At 38.9% G+C, this 23,845-nt stretch overlaps 1 protein-coding gene across 1 annotated transcript in view; it reads left to right on the top strand.

The window, feature by feature from the left end:
* Positions 1 to 23,845, top strand: part of LOC149240410 (cysteine-rich receptor-like protein kinase 2) — a 57,969-nt gene that overhangs the window by 3,519 nt on the left and 30,605 nt on the right. Inside the window, exons 2-7 of the mRNA XM_089370165.1 lie at positions 1,920 to 2,288; positions 2,394 to 2,462; positions 2,569 to 2,682; positions 2,814 to 2,945; positions 3,484 to 3,681; positions 3,870 to 4,015. Coding sequence (XP_089226291.1) covers positions 1,920 to 2,288; positions 2,394 to 2,462; positions 2,569 to 2,682; positions 2,814 to 2,945; positions 3,484 to 3,681; positions 3,870 to 4,015 — 1,028 coding nt within the window. The remainder of the gene's footprint in view (positions 1 to 1,919; positions 2,289 to 2,393; positions 2,463 to 2,568; positions 2,683 to 2,813; positions 2,946 to 3,483; positions 3,682 to 3,869; positions 4,016 to 23,845) is intronic.

The following is a 23,845-nucleotide window of genomic DNA, read 5'->3' as shown; positions in this document are numbered from 1 at the left end:
TGCCCATTAACCTAGGGATGATATGGTGTGGTTAACATGTGTTTAATATTATATTCCTCTATGATGTCCTTAATTAGTGTTGAAGCGAATTGTGTCCCTCCATTAGTGACAATCTCTCATGATACACCAAATATGACCAAGATTTCTCCATGCATGAAGTTTTCTACTACTTGTTCTGTTGTGGTTGAGAGTGCCTTTGCTTCCATCTACTTTCTAACATAATTAGTGTAGCGAAAGGGATAGGATATTTTCCGGGATGGAGGGTTGATAGGTTTGAAAATCAAAAACCCACTTTTCAAAGGGTTCTAGCTGCATTTCATTTGACTCAATTGGCTTTCTCGTGTGTTGGCAATTGTCACATATTTTTATTCGCTGGGTGGCATCTCAAAAAATGGAGGGCCAGTTGTACGCTTGATGGAGTACCTTATAGTCAATGCTCTCATCTACAAAATGGCATTCACAAGGCCCATTATGACAAGCCTTTAATATGCCATGGATCTCATTCTCTCTTACACATCACTAGATAACTAGATAGGGCCCATGTAAAAGATACATCAATAGCCAACTTTAATTAATGATATTTTTCATTCCTTTAGAGATAGATGAGGCAGAAGCTTCCTTGTGACCAAATAGTTAGCAATATCTGCAAACCATGGTGAGTTAATAGATACTACAAAAACATGTTCATTAAGAAAAAGTCTTCAACAAGTGGCTCATTTTTATTTATGGTAAGCCTTGAAAGAAAGTTCGCCACCACATTATATTTTCTCGGATTCTTGCAATAGTAATAACCATCTGGTTACCGTACCATTATTAATTGATTTGTTCATTAGATATTTAGTGTTAACATGGTCAATATGTAAAATCACGTGACTGGATATTGATTTGTTCATTAGATATTTAGTGTTAACATGGTCAATATGTAAAATCACGTGATATCCAGTCATATAATACCATTAGTTGACGATATCTTTTCTAGTTAACACCAATTGAAGTTTGTCAATTGAACCAATTAAAAGTATAAGGTTTATCTTTTTTGCTACCCTAGTGGCTTGATGGTCCCAAAACTTTCTCCCTACTGTTCCGTGAATGAATTTGTTAGTTCACGGAGGTTATTCCCATTTTTGTTAGTTACAGACTGTAAACCGAACTGGATTAAATTAAGGCAGGTGTATCATGTAGCCTAATGGTCGGTAGTCCGTTAATGAGAATGTATATTAACGGAATCCTAATCACAGGAGCCCATTTGTTGACAGATCTAGAAGTAAAGATGTCCAAAAATTCTTTAAGCTATGTTTTTATGAAAAGCAAAAATTCAAATGTTAGCAAGGTCGAACACGTGGACCCATTTAAAATGGAGTATGATGTGGCATGAAAGACAAATTAAGATGATGTGATAAATTAAATCATCCAGAGGCATGCTAATGTGGCAACTCTTATTTCCACCTCTATAGCAAAGTTAATGCTGTCTGACATGCAGGCTGAATAGGAGTTGCCTTGCATTTATATTTCCCTCAAAATTGACTTTGGCATCTTATTTCCACCTCTATAGCAAAGTTAATGCTGTCTGACATGCAGGCTGAATAGGAGTTGCCTTGCATTTATATTTCCCGCTGAATAGGAGTTGCCTTGCATTTATATTTCCCTCAAAATTGACTTTGGCATGTTAATGCAAGGCAACTCCTATTCCCCTTGCATGTCAGAAAGCATTAACTTTGTTATAGAGGTGGAAATAGGAGTTGCCTGCTAATGTGGCAAGAAGATGATGTGGTGACTATGGCGCAGGGATAATGTGGTATTGATTCTAAATAGTACACAACTATTAATTCATGGTCATCTAGCTCGGGAGATTGGAATCCTATCTTCTCTTTTAAAGGAGAAAGAAAATTCTGACCGTTAATTTTTGGGTTCTTTGACAGGTAGCGCCTTCCAGCAAAATCTAAACAAGCTACTGGAATCACTGGTGGGGGACGCTCATGTCAGGGAATTCAGTGGCAGCGGTGTTGAGGGGAAAGACAACAATATCGTTCATGGGGTTGTCCAGTGCCAAGGTGATTTAGAACCCACCGCTTGCAAACGGTGCGCATTGACGGCGAAAGCAAAACTTGTTGAAGGATGCCACAGAACTTCTGGATTCATTCAGCTAGGCGGCTGCAACTTAAGCTACAACTACAACGATATATCAAGTAAATTGGTAAAAGGTCCTGTCCAGGATTCCACTCCCCCTCCCTCGCGAGGAGAAAGTCCTACTCCCGGTCCCTCGCCAGGAGAAAGTCCTGGATTGCCAGGTACCTTCTTTCATATAGTTTACGATGATAAGGAGTATATAACGATTTCATTTTCGTGAACCAAAACAGAGCCAATTTATAGAGATTTCTTGTGCAAATTCGCAGGAGGAAAAAATAGGAGCGGTCAGTCGCCGTCGTTGCGGCCGCAGCTGAAAAAGGGCCCTGCAGTATCCAGTGTTTTCATTCACATATTTTGCAATGATTAGGAATATATTTGTTTTGTAAAGATTTTATTTTGGTGAAATAAAACACTATTTACTGAGATGTCATACGTTTGCAGAAGGCAAGGTTCTTGAGATAACTCTGGGCGCAATAGCTGCTGTGATTGTATTAATTGCAATCATAGGCACTTGGATGTGGCATTTCTCCTCTGGCCAGATTTCTGGAAAGAAAGGTCAAGAAATTGTTATTAAATATTTCAGTATTAAGAATTTAAGATGCGGCTGAATCGTGTGTCTTGTGAATTGTTCACCTGTTTCTTTACGAATGAATAAATAGATGCCTCGTGATATTATTTTTTCACAGAAGGTATCTTAGCCGGAACTGAAATCAATCCGGAGCTCATTTTCAAGTACGATATTTTGAGAGAAGCTACTTCCAATTTTAGATTAGAGAATCGACTTGGGGAAGGAACTTTTGGATGTGTCTATAAGGTGAGTCTTTTTTAAATTTATTCTGATAATTTATCATTTTATTCCCTTAAAGTACCTAATTTATTTTTTTATTCTATTAATTATCCGATTATAAAGGGAGAAATCATAGATAATAAAATTGATTTTGAGTACATTATTGAACAGGGGGTTCTACCAGACCGCCGAAAGGTCGCAGTTAAACGACTCAAACAAATTTCAAGTCAGCAAAATTCAAGTAAATGGGACGCTGAGTTTCTCAATGAAGCAAGTCTAATCAGTCATGCCCAGCACAAGAATGTAGTGAAATTGCTTGGTTGCTCCGTTAAAAGCTCAGAGAGACTACTTGTTTACGAATACTTTCAAATCGGCAGTCTTCAGAATCTCTTATTTGGTTTCTTCTCGTCCTTGAGAGACTTAATGTTGATAACGTTTGGTTTATTCTGAGGCATTCGTTACAATTACCAGAAAACGCCATTTACTTGAGTGGAAAGAGAATCATAAAATCATTATGTAGCGTCTTAATGTTTTTACTGTATCTGAAGCATTGATTACATTGATTGCAGGTACAAGAAAAAGTCATTTGCTTGACTGGAAAGAGAGGTGTCAAATCATTGTTGGAATCGCGCAAGGGTTGCAATATCTTCACGAGTTATGTTCGCAAGGGATCATTCACAGAGACATCAAAGCAAGCAACATTTTACTAGATGATGAATACAGACCTAAGATAGCAGACTTTGGTTTAGCAAAACTCTTTGCGGAAGGTCAGAGCCGCTTAAACACTGGAGCTAAAGGGACTCCGTAAGTATTCTATCTGACATTGTCCCTTGAGGTCCCCAACATCATTTAATAAATTACAGTATAACATGAACTAATTACAATTAATTCATCTGAATTTCGCTCATATCATTCTGTGACGGTTAAAATTATATGGAGGTTTGCTTACATATAGCATTGGGCAGTGGCTACATAGCCCCGGAGTACGCTTCACTCGGACAGCTGACAAACAAAGCGGATGTATATAGCTTTGGAGTGCTTCTACTTGAGATTATCAGCGGAAGGAAGAATTCTTACGACATAGAGCCTCTCATTCAAACAGTATGGTTTCTTTGAATCTCATCTTTGGAGTGTAAATTTTCTAAGATTTCCGTACTATTATGATCCCTTAATGCTAACTAAAGTTTTATGTTTTGTTGATGTTGGCCAATCACCAGACATGGAAATTGTATGAAGCACAGAGAGCTTTAGAAGTTATGGATCCTACATTGGAAGGCCGTTATTCGTGCGAGGAAGGGATTCGAGTGATTAAAATTGGTCTTTTGTGTACACAGGACGCTGCATCGATGCGACCTTTAATGTCCGATGTCGTCATGTGGATGCTAACAAAAGATGGGGACCTTTGTTGAAAATATAATTTCAACGCAGCCGTACTGCGCTCTCCAAAACCGCCAGACTGAAAACCACAAAACCGCCCAGAGCTCATCGCACCGCCATCCATGAAAAGTGGTTTCCGTATTGTTGAGCTCCGATGCGTTTTGGTGCAGGCACGTGGCTCTCGCCTGACGTAGGCAACTTTGACCCATCGGGAGGTAAAGCTCAGCAGTTAAGTGCCTTCCGATATCCTCTCCATCGTCCGATCCGGTTGTGTGTTCTCCACCGTCGATCTCCGAAGTTGCAGCCCGTCCGCGTCAAGTCAATTTAATTTTGCGTGGAGTGGAAGACTATGGTTTGACCGCCGTGTAAGAAAAATCATGGCTTTTAATGCTGTTCGTATTGTTTGGTGGAGGCCTGTTTTAAATGGTTATGGGCATACGTCCCATTTATATTTTTTATATATGCATTTACGTAAGTTTAGGTGTAGGCCATTTAATATGGTTATGGGCCACGTTAGTTTTTTTTATTATGTTTTCATATATGGCTATGTGTGTAGTAGTTTTTAGTGTAGAGTGGCTACGGGAGCATATAGTGTTGTGCGTGTTTCTTTTGGGAGAGGTGTATTGTGGCTGCGCACAATTTTTATGTAATTGTATTATGTTGTGGCTGCGCTCGGTGGAGAAAATTTTTGTTAACGCACAGCAGTGCGAGATATGAATGAGGTGTGTATTCACAGCAGTGAAAAATGATGATGGTGCGGTAAAAGAAAAAGAAGAACCAGAGGATGTATGGACAGCAGTGCGAGAAAATATAGGAAGAACAGAGTTGTAATGTTTTTGTGATGTATTGCAAAACAGAGAAATAGCAAAAACCATGTGTGGTTTTGTACGGAAGTGTATAAGGAAAATGGTGGAGCGCATTTGTATGCATATGTAAATTTTATTTTACAGCAGTAAAGTGTTTTTCACTGCAGTGAATGTAAAAGGGGATTTACAGCAGTAAACCCAGCTCAGTAATTTCTCAGGGTGAAAACAGAGTTTTTGTTTAATATTGTTTTTGGTGAATTCCTCTCAGCAAAGAGGATGAATGTTTGTATGAGGCTTCATATTTTAAGCAATAGAAATGTTTTTATGCTGTGTAATGGACTGTTGTGAGTCATTTGGTTTTATTAGCTTCGCTGTGCAAAGGTCCTGGAAGAAATGAAACAGGGCATTGGCTCTGTGGTATTTGCTTGAATGGTTTTTGGTATTTTCCCACTGAAAAATTACCAACAGTGGTATCAGAGCTAGTCCAGGCTCTTTGAAGACTCAAAGAAGCTGAAGGAAGGTGTGGTTGCAGCAGTCAAACCTCTCCAGCAGTGTGAAGACTCAGCCAAAGTGATTCAGGTATTTTTCAAGTTTTTGAGTTATTGTTGAAGGAACAGTCAGTGATTTAAGAGAGAACACAGTCAAGTATTTAAAAGCCTAGATAAGAATGGCAAGGTCAAAGAAGAAAGCCTCCAAGCCTGCTAAAAATGTGTCTCCCTTCTCTACTAAACTAGAAGGCAATCTGTTTGAAAGCATTGTATTTGAGGTTCCAAAGTTTGATGGAAACTTTGATGTATGGGAAATAATGATGAGGGCTTTCCTAATGTCTGAGGGGATTGAAGTCTGGGAGTCAGTGATTGATGACAACAAGATGGATAAAGAATCCATGGAGTATGATGCACAAGCAACAAAACTAATCTTGGATGGACTCCCTGATTCAGTGAAGAGGAATCTAGGAAAATACACATCAGCAAAGGATATTTGGGACAGACTGCATGACCTTCATGCAAAGGGAGCACTGACCATGACAATGAGTCAAGAAGAACCCATCATAGAAGCTGAGAATGAAAAGCTTGACCTCATCAAGCTTCAAGTAAAGGAAAGGGATGAAGAGCTTGCCAAGCTCAAGAAGGAGCTTGATCAATGCAAGAGGAAACATCATGAAGAAGTCATATCCATGACAAATCAGCTGAACAAAGCAAAGAAGCAAGCAGATGTCTTGACAAGTGAACTTGAACAAAGACACAAGAGAGTGAATAAGCTTGTGGAAGAGATTGGACAGTACAAGGTAGAGGTCTCCTCCCTTAAGTCCGAACTACAAGAAGCCAAGAAGCAGGCACAAGGAGCTGAAAAGAAAATGGAGAGCAGTCAAGCAGAAATCTCCAAAATGAAGACTGATATTATCTCCTTCAAAGTAGTAGCAGCTGAAGCTACTCGTAGCAAAGAAGAAACTGAGGAACAACTTGCAAAGAAGAACAATGTATGTGAACAGTTGGAAGAAGAGATTGTCCTCCTCAGGAAGAAGGTTGAAGGGATGAACAAGATCATGAAGAGCTCTCAAGCTCTGGATGACATGCTCAGCTATCACAGATCTCCATTTGATAAATCAGGACTTGGGTATGTAGGTGAATCCTCAAACAAGGATGAGGATGCTTTAAGCAAAGGAGATGTGAAGAAGCCAGAAAGAGATGGTGATGCTCCTAGTTCCAGCAAAGGCAAGGAGAAAAATGAAGGCTGCAATAGAAGAAATCCAGCTCCAAGAAGAAATGTAGCTGATGTCAAAGAGGCAAGAGGCAATGGTGATCATCAAAGGATCTCAAGGCAGCAAGGCTTCAGAAGTACATCAAGGAAACCTCCATCTCCCAGGTGCCAAAGTTCATTTTTTGGTTATTGTTATGCTTGCTCAAACTTTGGTCATATGGCAAAAGACTGTAGAGTATTTCATGGAGATAAATGTTGTGGTCTTCGACAACCTCCAAGAAACAATTTTAGAAGAAACCATGAAATGTCATTCATGAAAAATGTAGAATGTTTCAAGTGTCATAACATTGGGCATATGGCACGAGATTGTAACTTGACATGGGCTCTTACACAAGCTAGACCCATTCAAAAGAAGAAAGTTACACAAGTATGGAGAAGGAAGGTAATACAATTTGAAAACCCCTTGAACTCCCCAGTGGATCTAAATTTGTTTTGAGAAGAGTCTGCCAAAAGAAGACAAGCATACACTAAAGGGGAGCTTGAATTTTTTTTTGTTTGCTGAACTGTATTAACAGTCATTTGTTGATGGAGGATGTATTGCAGCGCAACAGTTGCAAATGAAATCTTTGTTAATCCCTCCAAAAGGTAATATGCAGCAGTGATGAAATCAGCAATGTTTTTGCTTTGTGTTTATGCAATATGCACAGAAATGCATAAAGAAGAAAAGATGGCAGCGCTGAAATGTAAAGAGCAGCAGCGAGATAAGAGAAAAATGCAAAGCATGGAAACCCTCACAGCAGTGGGAAGACAGAACATAAAACAGCAGTTTGGAATTTTTTTTTGGAGCACATGGATTAGAATGAACAGCAGTTTAATTTTTTTTATGCAATGCAGCATGCAAAGAAATGCATAAAGAAAAACAGAGACAGCAGATTGTTAATGCACATGGGTGAATGAGAATGTATGTGGCAGCAGAAAATCGAAAGGAACTGCACAACAGTGCATTGTGTAATTAAAAAAATGAAACTGAAGATTGTGTGAAGCAAGGATGTAAAAAGTAACAGCCCGTGTTATTTTTTTGAGGAGAATGAAGTGCCAAGAGTATGGGCACACAGCAGTATGATGAAATAAAAGGCAGCGACAGTGCAAATTGCAGAGGAAATGCAGCAGCAAGAGGTTATGGACAGCAGCATGATGGCAAGAAGGAGAAGCACACAGCAATGCAAATGTGAAAAATGCAGCAGCAAGAAGTTTTGAACAGCAGCACATGCAAAAGAAATTTTCCTTACAGCAGTAAAGGTAAATGTAATGAATTTGTCGTTCATTTGAATTGAAATGCAATATATGCAACAGCAGTGAGTGTGTTGGTTGCATCTGAAATGCAAGTGAGACACAGCAGAAGTATGATTGTAATGAGTAAAGGGGAGCACGCAGCAGCGTGAAGAAAAGTTTTCTCATTGTGAAGAAGGGAAGCACGCATAAGTGCGCAAGTAAAGAATTCTCACACAACAGTGTGAATGTGAGAAAGGGAAGGCACAACAATGCAGAGTTTGCAAAGAAATGTAAGTGAAGTGCAGCAACACAACAGCAAGTGTAGACACAGCAGTGTGGAGTAGACACAGTAAAGAAGATGGCACAACAGTGCAGCAGAGAATATGCATCAGCATAAGAGAACATTGTAATGAGTTTGCACACACAGCAGTGCAATGATTGTTTGTTTTGGAACTGCATTTGAAGCAGTCATTTGGTCAATCCCTCTATCAAGAGGATGATGCTTTTCAGCATAGTCATTGGTGAATCCCTCCGTGAGAGGAAGATGCTCTTTAGCATAGTTTGGTAAATCCCTCTGTCATGAGGAAGGTGCTCTTCAGCACATTGTTATGGTGAATCCCTCTGTCATGAGGAAGGTGCTCTTAAGCACAGTTTCAGGTTAATCCCTCTATTAAGAGGAAGACAACTTTGTTGTTTGTGGAACTGCATCAGAAGCAGTTGGTGAATCCCTCGATGTGAGGAAGTGCTTGGGTAAGATTGAAAGCACAGCAGTTGAAATTAAAGGGGAGTGTTGAAAATATAATTTCAACGCAGCCGTACTGCGCTCTCCAAAACCGCCAGACTGAAAACCACAAAACCGCCCAGAGCTCATCGCACCGCCATCCATGAAAAGTGGTTTCCGTATTGTTGAGCTCCGATGCGTTTTGGTGCAGGCACGTGGCTCTCGCCTGACGTAGGCAACTTTGACCCATCGGGAGGTAAAGCTCAGCAGTTAAGTGCCTTCCGATATCCTCTCCATCGTCCGATCCGGTTGTGTGTTCTCCACCGTCGATCTCCGAAGTTGCAGCCCGTCCGCGTCAAGTCAATTTAATTTTGCGTGGAGTGGAAGACTATGGTTTGACCGCCGTGTAAGAAAAATCATGGCTTTTAATGCTGTTCGTATTGTTTGGTGGAGGCCTGTTTTAAATGGTTATGGGCATACGTCCCATTTATATTTTTTATATATGCATTTACGTAAGTTTAGGTGTAGGCCATTTAATATGGTTATGGGCCACGTTAGTTTTTTTTATTATGTTTTCATATATGGCTATGTGTGTAGTAGTTTTTAGTGTAGAGTGGCTACGGGAGCATATAGTGTTGTGCGTGTTTCTTTTGGGAGAGGTGTATTGTGGCTGCGCACAATTTTTATGTAATTGTATTATGTTGTGGCTGCGCTCGGTGGAGCAAATTTTTGTTAACGCACAGCAGTGCGAGATATGAATGAGGTGTGTATTCACAGCAGTGAAAAATGATGATGGTGCGGTAAAAGAAAAAGAAGAACCAGAGGATGTATGGACAGCAGTGCGAGAAAATATAGGAAGAACAGAGTTGTAATGTTTTTGTGATGTATTGCAAAACAGAGAAATAGCAAAAACCATGTGTGGTTTTGTACAGAAGTGTATAAGGAAAATGGTGGAGCGCATTTGTATGCATATGTAAATTTTATTTTACAGCAGTAAAGTGTTTTTCACTGCAGTGAATGTAAAAGGGGATTTACAGCAGTAAACCCAGCTCAGTAATTTCTCAGGGTGAAAACAGAGTTTTTGTTTAATATTGTTTTTGGTGAATTCCTCTCAGCAAAGAGGATGAATGTTTGTATGAGGCTTCATATTTTAAGCAATAGAAATGTTTTTATGCTGTGTAATGGACTGTTGTGAGTCATTTGGTTTTATTAGCTTCACTGTGCAAAGGTCCTGGAAGAAATGAAACAGGGCATTGGCTCTGTGGTATTTGCTTGAATGGTTTTTGGTATTTTCCCACTGAAAAATTACCAACAACCTTCCGTCGCCCAAAAGGCCTCGTTTCATAGATGGGGAGAGTGAAGGCGAACCTGATCTGCCACGTCCCGATGTCCATTCTGCAGCTGCTGACCCTTCATCTAGTATTCTGGAGGGCAGGTGAATATCAGCCACTACTCCTGGGGCTTTCTCGTCCTCGTATCTGTTTGTCCAGCGGTGTCTTCTAGAACAGTCTTGACTGAGGCAACTGGGGGTTATGCATGTCTATTGATTGGAAGAAACTGAGGTGCCGGAAGCATCTCACGTTATCTGGAACGTTTTTTAATTTTCCAAACTTATTTGACGTTGAATAAATACTCTGCGACGTCAAAAGCGACGGGTAATTTTTTAAATGATGGGCAGACATTAAGTTACCCGACATACGTTTTTGATTGGTTAAATTATAAGGTCATAGACAGAGTAGGTGAATGGACACTATCTCAAATTTGCAGAATCGTTTGCAAAAATGATTTCATAATTATGATTGGTATTTTTTTCTTGGTTGGGGATATTTTTTCCACTTTTAGAAGATGAATGTAACAGACTTGGTAGGAAAGATAAATGCAAAAGAATCAATTCGACTACTTATATAAATTCTACCATTTTAAACTAGAGAAATAATGATACTAATATATTTTAGTAAATTATTATGTGGAAATATTAAGAAACATATAATTATTATGCGGAAATATTAAGAAACATATTTATACAGACTTCTTTTTTTTTAATTGAAATTGACTATTTTAATATTTTTGCTGATTAATTTTTTTGAGTAGATAGTTTAAATTGAAAGATGAGTGTATTTTTATTTTTTTTATTGAAATTGATTATTTTAATTTTTTTGCTAATTAATTTTGTTGATCAGAAAGTCTAAATTGAAAGATACCAATATATTCTTTTTCTTACTACTCCATCAATAAATGAAATTAAAAATGATAACTTTCTTACCCATCTAAATCATTTGTTTAAACCATATTTAAATTATTTTTTTGCAAATCAAGAATAAAAAAACACACACTTACTTGACTAATCACGACATTTTCCCATATTAACAATGCTATCTATCTTCAAACTTAAAAGGTTGATCTCATTCAACCTTTATTTATGATTTTCGGGGCTCCGGATTCGTTAATTTTAGGGTTTTTGGTTTTGGTTTCATTGATATTATTTTTATTTTGGCGTGGTTTCATATGGCAAGAGATTTCTAGAAGATATTCATGCCTACGCCCATGAAAGCAAAGACTGATCCTGGCAATGAAGAGCTGGAGAGATCGGAGAAAGAGAAAGTAAAAATTTATCAGAAAGCCGAAAGTCATGCCATGATTAAATTACGTTTGGGATTGGAATTTTTTTGGTCTTCAGACCACGGGTTTAATTCATGCCTACGCCCTTGGAAACAAAGAGTAATCCTTACAGGAAAGAGCCGGAGAGACTGGAGAAAGAGAAAGCATAAATTGATCAGAAAGTGGAGATTCATGCCATGATTTAATTACGTTTGGGGTTGGGGTTTTTTGGCCTTCAAACAACGGGTTTAATGAAGCTAACATTATGGGAACTATCATGGGATGTGATGGAGCCCATATGCTTCCTTCTTACCTCAATTTACTTCATGTCTGTATATATGTTTTTCGTGAACACATTCAGAAATCTTTCATTCGAGAAGCTCGTCAACATTTTCTTCGGTGCTAGGTAGAGAAGACGGATGACGAAGAGGAATTTCAACATAGAACGCTTTAGAGAACTTCGGAGGTTATCCAAGCTTGGGTTGAAGTCCTGTTATTGTCGCAGGCGTGTATGTAGCTATGATGATCTCTAAGACCTGTGTAATTTTCTCAGCATTTTGATGCTAACACAAGAACAAGATCTTAAATGCATCAAGATCCATGACATGTGTGCCAAAATGGTGTATTTATAAATATATTCATTATACTTTATATAACGACAAGTTCGTTGTTTGCTGAATCATGATTCAAATACTTGTATTCCTTAATTATAGTTTTAAATATATTCCTTAAAAAAACTTTATTCTAGGATAAGTTAATATCATTCCTTTTGACTCCATAATTATGTTTTTCCCGAACGCATTTTGTCTTTCATATCTGTTTTAAAACACCCCTGTCTAGTTGGTCTTCCAGAATATATCTTAAAACTAATAACGATGGCTAATAAATCTCTTTGATGTTTCAATATCTCATCACTAACTACTTAACTTTGTTTTTAACTTGTAAATAGTTTTTAGATATCTAAAAAACAATAACGATCGCTAACAAAACTTTCTGATGTTCCAATGTCTCATCACTAACCACTTAACTATGGTTTTAATGTGCCTATAGTTTTTAAGTATGAAGAAAGGAATGTTAATTGATTTAAGATGGATTCGAAAATAAATTGATGTTTTTATTGGGATCGGGGAATTTAAATATGTGATTTTTTATTTTTTTCTTAAAAAGTAGTTTTTATTTTGAATTTTCAAATCTTTTTGCTAGAAATACTGAGAGGGGGTGAATCAATATTCTTTTCATTGTTATTTTTACTAGTTAGATCACTTATAATTAGAACACAAAATGAACAATAATAATAAATACTTTTATTAATCTTTTCTTTAAAATAAATTCAATACAATAATGTGTAGGGCTCAAATCCTAGATGAAGACACCAATCGTGAATCTCCTAGGCTCTAACCTGTAGTTTTCCAAACACTGACTTCGACTTCCTGAGGCTCCAACCTTGTCACATTGAGGCACCAACCTATAGGGATCTAACCCTATATTTGGTACAGGATCCAACCTAGTTTCTTGAGGATTCTTATCCTCTAGGGCTCCAACCCTATCTTCGAAGGCAACAACCTTGCCTCTATGAGGCTCCAACCTCTATGGCTCCAACCCTCAGCTTCAATTCGTCAAGATGTGTTTGATTATTCTTCACATATCCCAATATCTTATTCAAAGATCCCTATCAATCTCTTCAGCAATGCCCCCTCCAAATCACTTCATTAATGACAACCTTGTCTTCTTATTGGTGTTAGCACTGCTATTCATGTCACCCAAATAATTTCTCCAAGTCTACCTCATGATGGCTTCAATGCACCATGGTCTCCAATAATGTCTCCAAGATCAGATTCAAGATGTCTTCAATAATGCCTCAAGGAGTCTTTAATAAATTTCCCAAAAACAATCGAAGATAATGAAGGCTTCTCCAAGGAATGCTCAAGAATGCTTCACAAGTCAATAATTCTTCACTAGTCTTCAAAAATGAACAAGTCTTCACAAGGTTTCCAAACTAGACTTCAACAAGTCTGCTAGATGCCCAAGATAGTTTCCAAAGAAATCTCTAAATTCAAAACTCCAAGTACGAGGACTACTGCAAACTCTTTGTCAAGGTTTCATCAAGATGTCCCACATTTTCTTCAAATGCTAGTCCAGAATGTGCTTCGGCAAGTATGCTCTAAAGTATCAATCTTTAATAGTTGTGCTTCAATGTTGTCTTCGGGATATTTAATTCTTCAATGGTCCTCCAATAATATATCTTCCACACAACTGCTTTATAAGATTGCACCAAACTTTCATCATGTCCATTATCCAAAATATTTGATTTCTTCATTGCCCAAGGCTTCAAATAATCCACTGTTCAAAGCTCTAAGTATTTCACTTCAAAGTCTACTTCAAATAATGACTATAATCTACTTCAAAGAAGACAAATGAACTTCTTCAAAAATGTCATCAAGTTGCTTTAAATGTGATTATAAGATTGCATTAAAAATTGAGTCACAAACTAATTTCTAACATTACTGGATTACCCTAGAACAAATTACAGAGAATATGACAGGTTTGAGCCCTCCACAGGTGACTCTTCACTGAAGGTCGAAATTTTGACTGTTCATACACAGATCCGAGCTGTAATGGACCTCTTCTAGAGGTTTTTGCGCTATATTCTGAGCTCCACGGTCACCATATATGCTTGTTTACAGTTCCAAGCTCCTACAATCAACGATCTGAGCTGTAATGATGACTTAATCACTGAAATATCCCAAACATAATTCTTCTTTATCTCCTTGGCCTACTTTTTGTTTCTATGCTCTTTCTTTGAAATGATCATCGAATTGATGGCTATAATGATGAGTTCAGACATATATTTATAGTAATTCTTCTTTACGAAAAGACTTGTCTATTGGGTGGAGGGCCGACATGAAGGAAATAAGCATAGGTCGGCTAGGTAAGAGAACATGATACATTATCTTAAAAAATCATTTTATTTTAGACTAATGGGAGTTAGAGGCTGAGTGAGGGCTCATTAGAAAGGTAAAATTGACCTCTACATTCTGGAGAATGAGCCATTGTAAAATGATGTTTTCAAGATGTAAAAAAATAATTTTGTTTATGACTATTTGAATTTTTAGTGCAGATCTTGGGGATTTTTAGGATACTCCATGTATAAGGATAGTGGGACAGAATGAGGGTTAGCATATCTTCATCAGGGCTTTAAGTGAGATCTCCAACCATCATAGAAGTGTTTCATATAATGGTCTCCAACTGTCATGTAACCATCATGTTTCCATTGTAATGTCTCCAACCATCATCCATGTCATCATTTTCTCTCCAAGTGTGGTCATCAATCCATGTCATCAAGTGTAATGAGCTCATATTTTTATCAATGAATTTATCCATGGTAGCCTTTAGAAATTTCTTATTTGGACAATGTTAGGGAACCTTCCATATAGACATAGGCCTTAGGATTAGGACATATAGCAATCATTATTATCATGAGGCTTTGGGGTTTCTTCATCAAGAACAAGGATGTCATATAGCTGGGGTTTCATTAGGGAAAGGATTTAAGGGAATCATAAGCATATTCAACAATGATAGAATATCATATTGTTATTATTATGCATGCATGTTCCTATGAGGATTTCTGGGGCTTCAATGTTCATTATTAAATCATGCATCATGTTGATGTTTAGGTTAGGGAAACATCTTTAGGACATGTATGACAAGAATGTTTTCCATTAAAAACAATGTCGTATTGACATCAATCATAATCTTGAACAACAATCTCCCCCTTTGTCATTGATGGCAATATTCTTTCCCTTTCAACATTTTCTCCCCCTTTGACATCAATGGAAAATGGGGTGCCCAAGTACCCCCCCCCATCAAGATGCTTCATTTCCTCATTAATGATATTTCTCTAGGATAGATATGTTTCTCCCACTGTCATGGTGCTCTTGCTTCAATGAAATCCCTCCCCCTAAGCCTTTGCATGCCTTCATGGAAATGGATGAGGTAGATGATCAACCAACTCCCCCTGCCTGCATAAACTCCTCTATCTTATGAAAGATCTATTCCAAAGAGATGATCTATCAAGATTGTCCATATATGACTCATCAAGGATTTCATAGGGATATTCACAGATAGATTCTGAAATAATAGTCAAGAATGATAAGATCCCCATAACAGTATGCATGATCTTCTTCTTGGTAGAATTTCATCATTAAAACTTGGAAAATCATATCTGCCAAAGATGTACTCATCAGATAAACAACATGAGTGGATGTCTTGAGTGTTCAAGAGACTTTTGGATTCAATTTTCTTCCTTCTCCATTCTTGTGTAACTTTCTTTTCTTGCTTGGTAGACATGTTTTTAGCTTGTTTGGGGACCCGAGTCAAGTTACAATCATCAGCCATATGTCCAATGTTATGACAATTGAAGAATTCCATATTTTCATGAATGAGGAATCATGGATTATTCTTGCATAGTTGCTTCTAGGGCGCTAATGTAGACCATTATATTTGTCCTTGTGGTATACCCTATAATCCTTTGCCATATGCCCAAAATTTGTACAAGAATAGCAATAACCAAAAAATATACTTTGATACCTAGAGAATGGAGATTGCCTTGATGTACTTCTGAAGTCATTCTATCTTGGCATGCTTTCATGATATCCATTGCCTCTTGCATTCTTGATATTATCTTCTTGTAGTAGGGTTTCTTCCAATGCCATCTTGACCCTTCTCTTTTCCTTTACTATAACTTAGGGCATCAATATTTATGCCAGGCTTCTCCACATCCTTATTGTTTGAAGCATTAGGGTTTGCATCATTCTTGTTTGAGGTTTCACCTACATAGCTAAGACCTAATTTATCAGTAGGAGATATTTAATGACTTAGGATGTTGTCTAGGGTTTGAGAGCTCTTTAGGCTCTTGTTCAGATGATCAAATTACTTTTTAAGGATATCAATTTCTTATTTCATTTTGTTTCACTCTTCATCCTTCTTTGATAGATTGATCTCCATTTATTCCTTCATCTTGGTTGCTTCACATGATTGGGCCTTAAGTGAGGGGATTTCTGATCTTAATTTGGTGATGTCATCATCCTTTTTTTCTAGTTGGAATGTCATGGTGTTTCTTTCCTTTTCTCCTTCATCATCTTGTCCTTCTGTGAGAGGCAAGGCTTCCATCACCTTCTAAACTCCTTGTGCTTGTTTCTTTGCTTCTTCTAGTTGAAGTCTAAGGGAGAAGACCTCTTCCTTGTATTGACCAATTTCCATTTCAAGTTTTTTCAAGTCCTTGTGTATTTTTTCAAGGTATCTTAACAAGTGTATTCCTTTTTCTTTGCTTTATCCAATTGATTTTTCATGGATATGACTTCTTCATGATGTCTTTTCTTGTTTTGATGACAATCCTCCATTAGCTTGGTGAGTTCCTTATATTTTTCTTGTACCTGAAGCTTAAATAGGTCAACTTGCTTCCTTGTCTTCTCAAGGATATGGTCACCATCTTGTAATTGCTTCTTAAGCTCTTCATTTTCCTTTTTCAAACTGCTAATCTCTTCTAGAGAAGCTAGAAGCTTCACCATGATATCTCTTTATTTTCTTCATCTTCTAGGTCTTCCTTGGACTTGATGTCTTCATTCTTATTTTCAGCTTCCTTAATGGGTTATGGATTTCCTTCTTGTTTTCCATCATCTTCTTGACTATCAGTCATGTTCAATGCTCATTTTGAGTGAAGATCGTGAATCTTGTCCCACATACCTTTTGTTGATGAACATTTCTTCACTTTGGTATTTATAGCATCCGGTAGCCCATTCAAGATTTCCTTCATCACTTTTGTATTAGATAACATGGATTTTACTTCCATCATGCTTTTTAGTAATCACTGATTCCCTGACTTCAATGCCTTGAGACATTAAGAAATTCCTCATTCTGATCTTCCATATATCAAAGTTTCCATTGAACAATGGAACTTTCCCAATTTGATTATGATCCAGGTGGATATTGGTGGTCACCCACCTATTCCACATGGACCCTCACCATTTTTTTCTTTCAGTTATTTAGTTTCCTTAATTGTAGCAAATTTACTATTTTTGGCAGTTTTTCGGGTCCTAAACTTCTAGAGCCGTTTTCAGGCCCTAAATGATGTTTTTTTGGCAATATTACTCTAAGATATTTCCTTGAAATCATGTCTTCAATTGTATTCCTCGTAAAGATATTTTCATCGAGGTATCATGCACATCAAACAGAGATAATATAACCAAGTTATGACCCTGGGAAGTTGGCTGCCCAACTAACCCCAATGGGTCCCATAAACTCTTGGTGTTACATCTCCTCAAGTTAGGGTTTTGGTTGTTTAGGGTTTTCTCTTATTATTAAATAATAACAAGGCTCTTGAGCCTCATTGTAACTCAATTCCGAGGCATGTAGGTGCCACATCTCTTCTCAAAGATAAGCTACCGTCGCCCGAGTTAGTCTCATTTCCATTCTCTATGTAAGCATATTTCATTCTTTGATATTAATGAAAGATAGTGTTATTTCTACTTCATCTCTATATTTATGGTTACATATGTAATTTGTTGCGTTCTTGTCTAAATTTAGATTAGTGGTATGAAAGCAGTATGCTCTTTCTCTATTTTTCTTTCCATGTCCCCAATTAGGTTGGGATATAAAGAGATAAGGATCGAACTGGTCGAACCTTTATAAGACCAGCGTCAGAAATCACGACGGCCTCCCATGGGGTAAGAAAAGAAAGATGAGGGAGTAGGATATCCTATTAAAATATTGCTCGAGGAGGCCCCTAAGAAGCAAAGGAATGAAATGATGGATAACTTTTCCCAGATCCTTCAACAGTTGCCCACTGACAGCGCACCCACATCAAACAGCCACTCTGGAGGTTCCACACCTTTTAAGGTACAAGTAAACTTTGACATTTCCATATTTGAGGGCCAAATAGATGTAGACGTAGTAGATAAATGGTTGAATCTACTAGAAGGATTTTTTTGTTCATGATTTTTCGAGCCGAGAAAAGATTACTTTTGTTCTTCTCAAAGTTTCCCCCCATGTCAAGGACTAGTGGGAAACCTATTGTGAGGAGAAGGATGAAAGTATGACCTCACTATTTTCAGCCACTCCCACTTGGAATTCATTTGGGACGTGATTAAGGAGCAGTACTACCCCGTTGGGAGCTACGAGGACGAATACAGAAATTGGACCATGCTACGACAGGGAAGGGACCATGATGTGCCAAAGTTTACCAATGTTTTTCATACCCCTTTCATGACATTGGATATCAAGAATTTTGAGAAACATTTGGTACTCAAGTAACGCGAGTGCCTACATAGATACATCAAGGACGAGATAGAGTTCCTGGACATCTCCTCGCTTGACACGACGTACCAATACACTGTCAAAATCGAGCAAAAGTTTAAAAGGAAAAAGCCTTGGATCTGAGAATCTGAAGCAAGGGAAAGGTGCCCCAAACAGCAGAACAAAGTAAAAAGCCAAGGCAGGATGGCCTAGGACAACTTGCGAAGGCCACAAGCAAAGGACAACACTGCGAAGCCGAAGAAGTACACGAGGAAGTGGTGTGAGTTCCATAAGAGCTCCAGTGTGAGTGAAAGGGTGAGACTACTATCAGTTGTGACTATAGTTGTGCATGAGATTTTCACATGCATTGATGGAGATTTCCAATGAGGCTTGTGTAGTATAACACAAGGGAAATACGAGTTTGGAACAACCATTCTCATCTATTCTCATGCAGGATTGCACAGTGGAGGCAGGAAAACAGCGGAGGAGATTTGAACCTGTGATTGGAGCAGATCTGAGCTAGTTTATGTGTAATAGGTGGAGATAGTACTGAGTACTTGTGAGGAGTATTGTACTATGTATTGTTACATGTTCTCAATCAATATAATATACAGATAGCAGGGGGTTTCCAACTATATGCTTTTCCCATGATATACTGTGTTGATATGTGTGATTGATGCTTCATTGTGCGCATGCGAATGTTTCTAATTCCACAAAATTGATGATCAATAGTAGATGAGGTTATGTATTATGAATGCATTCCGCAAATAGTGTATAATCAGGATAATCTCTGTGAATAAGTGTCATATTATTCAAAATTTCTACATGGTATCAGAGCTGTGTTGATCATCAGATCTATTATTCAGAAAGTGTTTACATTTTATTTCTTCAGGCAGAGTCTGTAATCGGGCCAGGTAGCCTCTGGATTCATCCTTCTTTTGGAAGGTGAGATATCCAGTGAATGCCCATACAGTCAATCTCTGTACGAGAAATAGCTTGTTCTCACGAATTTTAGATCAGAAGCGGTTGAGTTTTGAGCTGGTGGAATTCGAATTTGCAGCAGTGTTTCCTTGGTGTCGAAGTTGAAATGTCTTTCAACAAATTGCGATTGGAGTATGCCCTTGAAGGCAGCTTGAATTATATTGCATGGAAAGATAGGATGGAGGCGGTGTTAGATGACAATGGGTTGAAGGAGTTCGTAGATGCGGATGTCCCAAAGCCTACTGATGTTGCTCAAGTTGAGGCTTGGAAAAAGAAGACAGGAAAGTGTCGAAGGATTCTGTTGGAAGGTGTGAAGGATCACATTGTGTCCAGCCTGCATGGAAAGGCTTCCCCATACTTGATGTGGAAAGCGTTCACAGATTTATTCCAAAGAAAGAGCGACCAGAGGAAGTTGGTGCTCAAGGATAAACTTAGAAACATTAAGTGTGAGAATGGAGACAGTATGCCCAAGTATCTCACGAAGTTCACCCAATGTCGGGATGAGCTGGGAAGTGTGGGGGTGACTTTCGATGATGAGGACTTGGTGAGCTTGGCTCTCCTTGGTCTTTCGAAGAGTTGGCATTCCTATCAGGACTCTGTCAATCGTCAGGAGAAATTGCCAGGATGGGAGAGACTTTGGTCGGATATTGTGCAAGAGGAGATCAGGCGGAATACCAGGGACGGATCTTCATCAAAGGCATCTGATGAAGAAAATTGTGCTTTGGCTGTCAAAGAAAAGAAGGGGAAGGAGAAGGTTTCTCTTTTTGAATCCAATTCTTCCAATGATGGGAATAAGGTTGACAAATCGAAAGTGCGATGCTTTCGTTGTCATGAGGTGGGCCATTATGCTGCAAATTTTCCACGGAGGAAATCCAAGAAGGGATCCGGGGAAGGATTTAAAGGTGAGGCACTTGCTTCATAGTTTGAGTTGGACTTCACACTCTTTGCATGCATGGTTTCATCCATGGTGGGAAGTGGCTGGTTTCTTGACAGTGGAGCTTCTTTCCACATGACCGGTGACAAGAGTTTCTTCAGTACTTTGGAGGAGAAAGATCTCCAGATACTCATAGCGATGGGTAATGATGAGAAGTATAGTGTCTCAGGTGTAGGCACGTTATTTTTCAGAGGGAGCATGGAGCTCGCATTACCTTGACTGATGTCAAGTATGTACCAGGACTGAAGAGAAACTTGGTGTCGATCGCGATGCTGGAAGACAGAGGCTATGATGTAGTCTTCAGTAAGGGAAAGGTTTTCCTTAGACACATCATCACTAGACATGTTAAGTAGATTGGTTCACGGGTCAAGAACCTGTATGCTCTTGAGGTTCAAGATGCATGTGAAGCCTTGAGCAGCGAGGCAACTGATGGATACTTGGTGGTTGAGAGGGAGAGTATATTACCTCTCAACATGCAGAGCCAAATAAGTCTCAAACGATTGTGGAGGAGCCACGATTGGTGCAGCAGCTTCAGGAGGTTGTGGAGCAGCCACAACAAGGGAAGCTAAGAGGAGATTGAGTAGAGAAATCTACTAATGCAGAGACCTCCAGTAGGGGGAAAATTCGAGCCAGGTGGGCTGAGGGATCACATGCAGCCATACCTCTAGGTAGGAGGTGGGGCGATATAGAGTGATCGTCCCAAGGAGGAGGGGTAGGATCCTTGAGGTACCCAACCTCTTGGATGAGACCTTGCTATGAGAGCCCCAATGTGTAGTAGCAGGAACTGACTGATTGGGTAGAGACAGATGCGGATGGAGCGGCAGAGAGAGCGACAATGTAGGGAATCCCAGGACAGCGCATAGCTAGCAGGCTGCAGCAATGCGAGAGGCACAAGTGTTTTGCACAGTGCTAGGTGGCACAGAGAGGTGTGCAATGGTGCGAGATGCATGGAGATGTTGCAGTAGCGTAGATGTCAGAGAGGGAGCACTTGTCATCTGCAGGTAGAGCTTCAGCATCAAAGTATGTTCCTAGCCCAACAAAGTGGTCAGTTGAGAGTGTTTTTGTTCCAAGTGTTCTTGGAGCAAGTGGACCGGGCAAATGTGTTGCATGCAAAAATTCCAGAGTTGTAGGATAAGGGTTGTAGATAATCCATATCTTGTTGAGAGGGAGTGTTGAAAATGCAACAAGATGATGAAGCTTAGTGAAAAGAAGTCGCCTTCACTAAGTGGTCCCACTAGGTATTTTTGGTGCAAAGTCTATTTTTAGACTATGTCTATTTTTAGACATATGGATCATGGTCTATGAGTTGCAGGATGATATTTATGGATGATTGGTCATGTTGGTAAAAATATATGGACTTCTATTTTTAGACAACATCGGAGGTATTTCTAGACTAAATATGGAACAGTCGAATATTATTAGCCCTTAATAATATTTGGACTATAAACATTATCTTATCCTCTTGGAGCGCTTCAGTTTGAGCTACAAATGTGGCACATGCAGCTGACAGAAGGAAATACGCATTCATTATGGGTTACTTGAGCTATTGCATGTAGGACTTCAATTAGAACTCAGGTGATTGAGTTTGGTGGAGTTGGATGTGGAGTTGATGGAGTTGTGTTCAGTTTGACTTGGTTGAACTAGTTGTATTTAGTCTAACTAACAAATAAACTAATGATGAGTTGTGTGAATTAATTATTAATTAATTCACTAATTATTAACTCATAAAGCAACTAAAGAATACATGAGTTAACTCAGTGCATGGACAGTTCAGTGGAGACAAGTGTTAGAGGTGAGTGAAAGGGTGAGACTACCATTAGTTGTGACTATAGTTGTGCATGAGATTTTCACATGCATTGATGGAGATTACCAATGAGGCTTGCGTAGTATAACACAAGGGAAATACGAGTTTGGAACAACCAGTCTCATCTATTCTCATGCATGATTGTGCAGTGGAGGCAGGCAAACAGCGGAGGAGATTTGAACCTATGATTGGAGCATATCTAAGCTAGTTTGTGTGTAATAGGTGGAGATAGTACTGAGTACTTGAGAGGAGTATTGTACTATGTATTGTTACATGTTCTCAATCAATATAATATACAGATAGCAGGGGGTTTTTCGCTGTATGCTTTCCCCGTGATATACTGTGTTGATATGTGTGATTGATGCTTCATTGTACGCATGTGAGTGTTTCTAATTCTGCAAAATTGATGATCAATAGTAGAGGAGGTTATGTATTATGCATGCATTCTGCAAATAGTGTATAATCAGGATAATCTCTGTGAATAAGTGTCATATTATTCAAAATTTCTACAAGAACCCAACAAGGGGAATGAAAAAGGGAAGCATATTATTGATGCAAAGCCCAATGTTATTGTTGCCACCACAAAGATCTAGAAGGAGGAACCTGAAGATCCAGAGGAGGAGTGTCTCTTCCACTCCCAGATGTGGGTAAAGGGTTCCCGGTTACAATTCATTGTCGACAGAGGGAGCCAAAAGAACCTCATTGTAGCAGAGGTCATGAAGCAGTTGAGCTTATCGGCCACAACACACCCACAACTGTACACCATCAGGTGGCTTTACCAAGGACGGGATCTGCATGTGAGCCAACAATGTCACCTTCCATACAACATCAAGCCCTTCAAGGATGAGGTATTATGTGACGTTGCTCCCCTTGATGTTTGTGATGTATTATTAGGCCAACTATACTTATGGAAGTGACATGTTGTGTATGAGTCAAGGCCTCGCGCTGTTATTGTTACATTGGGAAATAAGGTCTACAGGATAATGTAGGTAGCACCGCCTACTGCCATCTCTCTGGTTATTGCAAAGCAATGCAGTAAGATCATTTCAAAAACCGGGAAATTTGTTTTCCTGATGATACACCCTCAACGAAAGAAGAAGACAGTGGCCAAGACCTCCAGACAGGGCTCCTTCACACAACAACAACAATGGACAAGGTCATGGAGGAGTACGAGGACATATTCACCTCCCTTGCAGGGGTGCCTCTACACTATCAGGTCAAGAACTCCATAAATCTAATCCTAGGTGTGTTGTTACCCAATGGACCAATCTATCGGCACTCCATTCTGGAGAACGATGAAATCAAGAGACAAATTCAGGAGCTGCTGCAAAAAGGTCACATTCGTCCGAGTTCATCACCATGTGGGAGCCTGATCATGTTGGTACAGAAGAAGGATGGGACTTGGAGAATGTGTATTGACTATCGGGCGCTAAACAAGATCATTTTC

The sequence above is a fragment of the Pinus tabuliformis genome, chromosome 8 (genome assembly GCF_031772625.1).
Source record: "Pinus tabuliformis cultivar Carrire ecotype Pingquan chromosome 8, CPIR1, whole genome shotgun sequence".
NCBI lineage: Eukaryota > Viridiplantae > Streptophyta > Pinopsida > Pinales > Pinaceae > Pinus > Pinus tabuliformis.
Note: the sequence above shows the minus strand (reverse complement) of the source record. Positions and strands in the feature narration are given on the sequence as shown.